Genomic DNA, 8,687 nt, shown 5'->3' on the forward strand with positions numbered 1-8,687 from the left:
GGTACCGCAGAAAAACCAAAAACCAAAAAAAAAGAGAACAAAAGTTGAGCCAGTTCCTAAGGTAGCTAGGGGTTACTTGAAGGCTGTACCACTGAAGCCAGCTGAGAAGGGCAGGTTGGTGAGTTGCAAACTTACCGTAACAGGTTGGGTGCCCAGACAATGGCCAGGTTGCGGGCATGCATGCTGGTATTGGCACTGTGTCTTGCCATGCGGGCCAAGTGCCTCAGCAGGTATTCCAGAGTCCTGGGATTGGGAGAAGAGGGGGATAAGCTGAGCCTCCACTCCTTTGGAACCCCACCCCAGCCCTTCCCTGCCCTTCACAGTTACCTGTAGTGTGGTGGGGGCAGCTGCTGGATGACATCATGGACTCGCACCAGGCGTTCTTCCTCTCCCAGGACTGACATGGCCTCCTGAGATTGTAGACAGACATGATAGGGCCAGGCCAGATGCACCCCACACCCTCCAATCTTGCCAACACCCTTACTCACACTGAACTTCCCATAGAGCTGGTAGGTGAGCAGGGGGTTTGGCAGCTCTCGGAAGTAGAGCTTGCAAAGGGAGGACACACTATGGATGTCCTGCAGGAAGGCAGGGCCAGACAGTTCAGGAATCCTCTCGCTATCAAATTCATGCCTGAGACCACCACATCCAGAGGAAGAAAGTTCAGGTTAGATGGACCTACCTGGTCATGTTCTACTACCTTTACCCCAACTCCTACATACCCACAGATGGATATAACCCTCTTCCCCAGGTCCTGGACTGGGCTGTCCAAAGGGAGGATAACAAATCCCCCAAAAGCCTGCATGGCAAACACAAGAGTGTCCCATTCCAAAAAAGGAAATTGAGGCTCTGGTGGGAGATGCCTTTGCCTATAGTACACAAGGCTGCCTGACTATGGAGTGTAACCACACTCCCACCTAGAAGTTATGTCATTCTTCCAGCTTTAAGAGATAGCTAGAAACTGTGGATAAGATCCTAGATACCCTTGCTCACGCCTCTATGGTAGGCCCCCTGCTTTCAGGTAAAGCTCCCCCTACCCACTGCCTTTGTGCTCTCACCTCATGGCACTGGCAGCTCCTGTTCTCGTCCTACTCCTTCCACCTCTAGACACTCATGTACGCCGTTCCTCCTTGCCTCAGAACCCTCCTGTGGTTCGCTCTCACTTGGAGTAAAAGCCCTAATCCTAAGAGTCATCAGCAAAGCCCTTTACCCTGCCCCAAGGACTCTTAACACCATCTCTTGCTATGTTTGCTTTTACACAGGCTATCCCCTTCACTGTGACTGCGTGTCCCAGCACATCCACAGGGCTTGCTCCCTTCCTCCTCCAGCGCTGTTCCAGTCTCTGCCCCTGCTACTTAAAACTGCAGTCCTCCAGCTGGGCCTGGTGCCACAAGCCTGTAATCCCAGCACTTGGAAGGCTGAGGCAGGAGGATCACTGCAAGTTTGAGGCCTAGGCTATAGTAAGCTCAAGGCCAGTCTGAAGTACATAGTGAGACCCTGTCTTGAAAATATGAACAACAACAAAAACCCCGCAGTCCTCCTTCCTGGTTGATTACCATGATTCTCCTTATTCCAGTCTGCTTTTCTTCATAACACTTGTCACTTTGTAGTAAACGCTATCCTTTTTTTTGTTTGTCTCTCCCTCTAGCATGTAAGCCTCATGAGGACAGGAATTTCTGGTTATCTCATTGACCACTGTATCTGCAGATCCTAAAATAGTGCTTGGTACGTAACAGGTGCTCAGTGAAGGTAGATCCCTCTGCTTAGTATGCAACTCTACTCCCAGCTTCCAGGCCTTAGGTGTCACCTCCTCAAGGAAGCTCTCCCTCGGCACAAGCCTGTAATCTCAGCACTCGGGAGACTAAGGCAGGAAGATTGCCATGAGTTTGAAGACAGCCTGCTTACATAGTGAGTTCAAGCCCTGCCTGAGCTATGTAGCAAGACCTTGTGTCAGAAAATTAAAAAAAAAAAAGTAAGTAAATAGGAAGTTCTCTTTGACCTCAGCCTTTGCCCACTCCTGCTCTATGCTCTCCTAACTCGTACTAACTGTGAAACCAGCACACAGCATGGGCTGGAATGGAGAGCTGCTCAGCAAAAAAAAAAAAAAAAAAAGTGGAGAGGTGCTCAGCAAACACTTGTGAGAGGAAAACATTGGTGGAGGACCTCACCGCAGCCTCTGGATGTTGGAGGACACGCCTGAGAGCCGGTAGATTCCATCTACCACCCCATGGGCCTCAATAAACTCAGAGCAGCAGCGCAGCACCTGGGGCACTGGAAGAAAGCAGCAGGGTCAGGGCTGAGTGGGTCATATCCTAGGAGGGGTGTAGTGGGGTGGGCAGGTGGGCTCTGGTCTCACCATCCTGGCCTGAGTTGCTGAGATGCTCTCCAAGGTCACAGCCAAACACCCTCTGCCGCAGAATTCCCCGCTGCCGCAGCCGCTGCCGAGAAGGGCGGGAGCGCATGAAGGTTCGGAGGAGACCAGCCAGCTTTCCACGTGGCCTGGGCACAGCTGTGGGGACAAAGGAAAGCCACCTAGGGTCAGCACAGCCATAGACCTGTTGGGGCAGGGGTGGAGACCTGACCCCTCGTTTCCATTACCTGAGGTCAGAGAAGAGCTACCTTGGGGAGTTGGGATGCCACACAGGGGACCGTCAGCATCTGTGGGGTGAAAACAGGTAGAAAGGATAGGTGGTAGGCAGAGGATGCAGGAGGCCTCCCACCCTGTCCATGGCACTTACCTGCCTTTAGGCCAGGACCTGGCCTCTCTGTGAAGAGTTCCACACACTCACTGGGGAAGAAACCAACCTGAGGAAGGGTCAAGGTAAATGTCTGAGCCACTCTAGTTGCCACAGCACCCTACCCCCACATCTACCCCAAGCCAGGCTTACCTGGAAGCCCCGCTTGCCCCGCCACCAGCTCCGATCCTCTGTGGGTGGCATGTCGATAACTGAGACAATGTCTCCCACCTAGGAATGGGAAGGGATTTCAGAAGGGACAAAACAAGTGGGGAGCCCAGCTGTGGTCTGCTCTCCCACATCCTCACCTCAAAGGAAAGTTCATCTGGCGCCTGGGCTGTGTACCGTTTGACCACATGAGCAGCAGCCACTGCAGGGATATTGAGCGAGGCCTCCTCACTGAGGAGCAGTCGCCGGCCATGATTGTCCAGCTGAGAGGAAGGTAAGACATAGCAAGGAGAGGTCAGAAGATGTTTAATAAAAGTAAACAAGATTCCTCCATGCCCAGTGAGGCCAAGGCTTGTTCCCCACCTGAGAGCTTCTGTCACTCAAAGCTATCACCCAAATACCTAAACTCTTGTGGTAAAACAAACCCATATATCTGCCAACCAGCACTCCCCTGCACTCAAGATCTCACCATATACACTGCCACCTTCATCTTCCATTCCAGACACTGCACAGTGATGATCTAAAAATCCTCTGGTTTAAGCCACTCAGCCAAGTGATCTGAGTTACGGCCCAATCTATTTCTAGCTGGCATACCTTTAAGTCTCTACAGCTCAACACCTGCTAACACACACACACACACACACACACACACACACACACTTTCTTTCGCAGGCATGCACCCACACAGACACTAAAATACCAATACCTCCTCCACTCCTCCTTTCTTTTCTGTGCCCACACACACTCCAGAGCTGGTTCTTGCACCTCAGACACCCCTTGCCTGCTCCCAGCTCCAAGCTCCCCTGCCCAGGCTCACCTCCATCCAGGTGAGCACAGGCCCACAGTTGAGGTTACTATCCACCAGTCCAGACAGGGTCTCCAAGTACTGCAGCAGCAGTGGTACCAGCATCTAGGGGGAGGTTGTCAGAGTGGGCTCCTGTGAATAGATGCTGAGAGCGCAGGGCCCACTGCCCTCCCACACTATTCAAGCTCATTTCTGGGCTGGGCTGAAATTTAACCTGGATGTATGTGCACTGCTCAGCTTTTACATGCTAGAATATTGTCATTAATATGTGCAATTGATATGGCTATGCTGACCCTCCCAGAGAATTGGGACTCCCCTCATGGCCCCAAAATTAAAGGGAGCCTTCAGAACCCTGGTCTCTTCCTAAGTCTCCTCCATTCTGAATGGTTGGAACTTGACCACCCCAGTCTTTAAATATTTATCTCCCTTGCCTTGATGGTTTTACACCTGGCTGATGACACACTGACAGCTGAGGCAGGGTCTCAGACAAGCAGGCTACCTGGGCAGCCCTGGCACCCTCTGGGGGTGGAGGGAGCTCTGGAAGGCAGGAAAACCTCCGGTCAAATATGCACCGGTGCAGGTGGGCATCCAGGGAACGGAAGTCATCATAACTACGAAGAACTGGCCAAGAACGGCCCTGTGGGAGCAGATGGGCAGAAGGGCATAGTGCTTATATTACACTGTGCTGAGGAATATGGCAGCCAGTCCCTCAGGCCACATGAGAGGCAGGGTGGTCTCACCTGACAGGTCACTTGCACCCCAAATACCAGCTCATTCTCTCCAGAGAGGCTGGGGCCTTCACGCTCTGGAGACAGCAGGAGCTGCAGAAGGAAAGGAAGACCCAGGTGAGGACCTGGCTTTTTTCCCAGTCCTGACCGCTATAGGCTGGCACTGTCTAGATATAAACCTGGGCCCTGTTCTCGAACCTCCCCAAAGACAGGGCTTGGTGATATCTTAGAGTATAGAGCCCCACCACAAAGCAGACACCTAAGAAAAACACTGTTGAATAAATAAGTCAAAAAACAAACGGATGAATGAGTTCTCCCCATCTGTCCCAGCCCCTGCTACTGCTCCTGCTAGTGAATGTTCAGATCAGTGAAGCTGCCAGTCACAGGGCAGGTTTCAGGAGAAAGCTGCACTGGTTCAGGGTTGGGTAGAACCTCATCTTCCCACCTGGGTGCAAAGCTTCCATACCTGAATATGGCCAAAGTCAACGTTCTCATAGTGGAAATGGGCACAGTCAGCCAGCCGGGGGAAGGGACCTCGAGGAGCCGAGAGCCTGGGAGATAGGCAACACATCACCAGCAGCTCCTTCCTCTAGCCTCCCTCCCTCCTAAGGTAGGTCTTTCCCTCCTGCACCCCTCACCTCTTCCCAGGCTTCCCCTTCACACTGGGCGCCCCAGTAGGGGGAACAGGCTGCACTGAGCCCTCCCCTGGGCCATCCAGGCTGTCAGTGCTTCGGGCCTGTGGAGCAGAGAGAAGAATCAGAGGCCCCCAGAGATGGGAGCAAATAGACAACAGGAGCATTGTTATCTGCCAGCCTGGCCCTAGAGGCTGGGTTGCTCCACACACTGTCCTGAGGACCGGGTAAGAGGGGAGGTCAGCGGGAGGTGAGGGCTGGGGTGAGGATAGCCCTGCTTCTTTGTGTGTGGTCTGGAGTGCAGGACTGGAGGGTAGGGGCTAAGGGCAAGGCAGGCAACAGGAGAGAGAGGATGCTGGTTTCATCTTTCTGTATAAGACCCTCTCTAGCCCCTGCAGGCTACAGTCACATCCTGCCATTGTCTGGACATTCACAGTTCACATCTTGTCAGTCTTCTACTTCTAACCCCTTTCCTTCCACTAGGTTCTTCATAAGTTCCAGGAACATTTCACAAAACACAAATCTGGTCCTGTCTCTCAGTAGCTCCTGGCCCTCCAATGGCTCTCTGTTGTATTCAAAATGAAGTTGGGATTCTCTGGTCTGATATTCCCTGTGCTGGTTTCTGTTTACCTCTCCAGTCCCACTCCTCTATTGCCCTCACCCTCAAAGCTCTTGAACTTCAAAGAGTCCAGCAAAGTGCCATCTTTTCATCTCCTCAACTTGGAAACCTTGTCCCCACTCTATCAATAGTCTCTCCTCTTCTTCCCTCAGGTCACAACTTGCACGTGTGCTTCTCCAGGGAGCCCGCCCTGACCCTTTAGGATGTCCCTGACATCTCTACAGCCCAGCCTTGAGCACTCTGAGATGCCACTCTCTGGTGACAAGCCCATCTCCTCCACTGGATTTTCACCTCCCCAGAAGCAGGGCCCCAGGCCAAGACCCCCAGCATGCCCAGCACACAGCTGGGCACAGAAACGGTGCTCTTCGCTGGGAGCAATGTTCCAGATTCCTCTCTGGGTCCCCAACACCCAGGGCCAGCCCAGTCACACAGCAGAAGCTGAGTAAAATTGGATGAGTAAATGAACCAGCTGCCAGATGGGTATTCAAGGATTCACCAGACTGGGCTCTAGCTTCTCCCTCCTCCATGTCCCTGAACCCCAAGTTCATCCCTGGGTCTCACCCTCAGGGTCTGTCCCCCGCCAGCCCATGGAGCTCCCCAAGGCAGGATGGGATCTGACTCTCTCTGTGTCTGGAGCATGGGGCCTGCACAGAGGAGGTCTCAGTGAATGTCTGTTGAGTGAAGGAATGAATGGATGAATGAGCGGAGCGGGATGGTGGGAGAGGGAGATGGTGGAGGAGGGGAGATGAGGACAAGAAGATGGAGCAGACCCAAGGATGGCAAGGGGCAGAGTGCTGGTCTGTTGAGAGAAGTGAGGAGGGGGTGGCTGGAGAGGTGAGGTGAAGGTTCAGACGGGTGGGAGAGGGGCTGAGATGGGTGGAAATGAGGGAGACCGAGAAGAAAAGGGTCAGGCTGAGGATGGAGCGGGGTGGGGGTGGGGCTCAAGCAGGAGGAAGGGGCTGTTGGGAGGGGGAGGGGGCTGCCCTGGGGCGGGCGGGGACGCGGAGGAAGGCTCGGGATGCAGGCTGGTTTCCAGGGATGCTCGGCAGAGCCTGCGGGGGCCACTCGGGTGGCGGGGGTCCTTCGCTGGACCAGCCCCTCCTCCTGTCAAGCCGGGGTCCTCGGCCACGGCCGCCCGGTTCAGGGCGTGGAGGGGATGCGCGCTGAGGGGGCGGGGTCGAGGCCGGGGCTCGGACCCTGGACCAGGCCAAGGGAGGACGAGGACCGCGAGGAAGTGTGAGGGGCGGCGCGGGCCGCGGGGTCGGGCGGGGCCGGGGGCGGGGCACGCAGGGCGGGGTCGAGCACGGACAGACTGACAAGCGGACGGACAGACTGACGGCCGCGTGGGCTTCTCACCACCATGGTCGCGTAGCCTCCTCAGGCCCCGGCCGTGTTCGACCCTTCGTTCGTAGTCCTCGGCACCGTCGCCACCGCCGCCACTACAGCCGCCGCCGCCATGGCGACACAAAGGGGAGGGCGCGAGCCGCGCTCTGGCGGCTGTAGCCCCGCCCCTAACGGCTGCCCGAGGCACCAGAGCGCGCCCCACGGGGGCGGGGGAGAGCGGAGTCGCAGCGCCGCTTCTCATTGGCCCTACCCTTGGCCTTAGGGCAACGTCCCGCCCACCTGGATGCTTTTCATTGGCTTTGCCTTGAGCTCCGCCCCTGGCTGTCTCTTCAGTCCCGCCCTCCGAAGTTTGACAGCGCCACGCCCATGACTGCTTTTCATTGGCTGTTATCTCATCGTGAGACACACCCCCAGGTTCTTTATGCTTTGCATCCGACTCTTCCAACACTAAGCAATAAGTCATCCTCCTTAGTCCACTCTCTGTGACACTCCTCCGACAATTGTCATTGAAGTCTCCCGCGGCGTCAGAGCTTTGCTTCCTTCCTTAAGCAGGTTTTCAAAGCCTGGGTTCTTCAGTCACACCCTATCAGTCCCTACCCTAACCCCGCCTACAGAATCAGGAGGTCGCCCCGCCCACGTTCGTTTTTCTTTGCTTCGCACCCTGCCTAGGACATAATTCTAGACTTTCACCGACGTGGCCTCTCCCTACCTACTAGACATTTCCCTTGTCCTCTCTTCTACTGTCTACTGGCCTCCAGTCTTCTTTTTCCTGGGAAAAGGTTTAGCCTGCTATACTGGAACACAGTCTTACCTCCCACAAAGGCCAATTCCCATCGTTCCTACAGCTGACTGAACCGTGCCCAGAAAACACTCCGTAACAATGCCCTTTCCAACAGGACGCTGTCACTGGTCATGCCCTCAGCAGAGTCCTCTCACCTCAGAAGATATGTCCTTGGTCCATTCATTCACTCAATGACCGATCATTTTTTAATTTTTCCAAGGGCTGGGGACCGAACTTAGGACCTCGCACATGCTAGGCAAGCGCTGTACCACTGAGGTACAACCTCAGCCTCAATTCTCATCACTTTATCCACGGATACATCAATAATCGAAACAGGAAAGCCGGGTGTGGTGGCATGCGTCTATAATCTCAGCACTCTAGGAGGCAGAGGTAGGAAGATCTCTTTTTCTGCCTGGCCCTGGGGAATTTAGTGATTTTATGAAATTCAGTCTCAAAATAAAAAATGAAAGGGGGTGGGAATGTAGCTCAGTGCGAAGGTCTTGGGTTCAGTCCCCAAACAATCAGTGAAAAATACACCTTACCCACATCAAAACTCAAGAGCTAGCCAGGGATGTAGCTCAGTGGCACAGCATCTGCCTGGCAAGTGCTAGGTCCTGAGTTCAGTTCCCGGGTATCAAAAAAAAAAATATTTTTTTCAAAAGCTAGTGAGAGCTGGGCATGTGCCACAGGGTTGTAATTCCCAGCACTTGGCAAGCTGAGGCAGGAAGATCCCCAGTTCGGTGGTGGCCCACACCCATAATCTCAGCACCTGAGAGGCTGAGGCAGGGAGATCACCATGAGTTTGAGGCTATCCTGCACTACATGATGAGACCCTATCTCCAAAAACAAAAAAACAACAAAAAAAAAAAAAAAAA

General features: G+C 54.1%; 1 protein-coding gene across 3 annotated transcripts in view; it reads right to left on the minus strand.

Moving 5' to 3' along the window:
- Arhgap33 (Rho GTPase activating protein 33) overlaps positions 1-7,640 on the minus strand; it is a 14,639-nt gene extending 6,999 nt beyond the window's left edge. Inside the window, exons 1-16 of one of the 3 annotated variants that reach the window (XM_005399960.2) lie at positions 7,044-7,640; positions 6,249-6,331; positions 5,075-5,172; positions 4,903-4,987; positions 4,449-4,529; positions 4,208-4,345; positions 3,721-3,813; positions 3,044-3,166; positions 2,889-2,966; positions 2,739-2,805; positions 2,599-2,658; positions 2,357-2,509; positions 2,169-2,271; positions 489-633; positions 328-410; positions 136-243 (exon numbers count right to left, since the gene is read on the minus strand). In XM_005399960.2, coding sequence (XP_005400017.1) covers positions 136-243; positions 328-410; positions 489-633; positions 2,169-2,271; positions 2,357-2,509; positions 2,599-2,658; positions 2,739-2,805; positions 2,889-2,966; positions 3,044-3,166; positions 3,721-3,813; positions 4,208-4,345; positions 4,449-4,529; positions 4,903-4,987; positions 5,075-5,172; positions 6,249-6,331; positions 7,044-7,494 — 1,949 coding nt within the window. In that variant the 5' untranslated portion in view covers positions 7,495-7,640. The remainder of the gene's footprint in view (positions 1-135; positions 244-327; positions 411-488; positions 634-2,168; positions 2,272-2,356; positions 2,510-2,598; positions 2,659-2,738; positions 2,806-2,888; positions 2,967-3,043; positions 3,167-3,720; positions 3,814-4,207; positions 4,346-4,448; positions 4,530-4,902; positions 4,988-5,074; positions 5,173-6,248; positions 6,332-7,043) is intronic. The other 2 variants (XM_005399961.2, XM_005399963.1) reach the window with 2 other exon arrangements.
- Between the last annotated feature and the right edge of the window lie 1,047 nt (positions 7,641-8,687).

Source organism: Chinchilla lanigera, unplaced genomic scaffold (assembly GCF_000276665.1).
Source record: "Chinchilla lanigera isolate Chin_1 unplaced genomic scaffold, ChiLan1.0 scaffold00067, whole genome shotgun sequence".
Taxonomy (NCBI): Eukaryota; Metazoa; Chordata; class Mammalia; order Rodentia; family Chinchillidae; genus Chinchilla; species Chinchilla lanigera.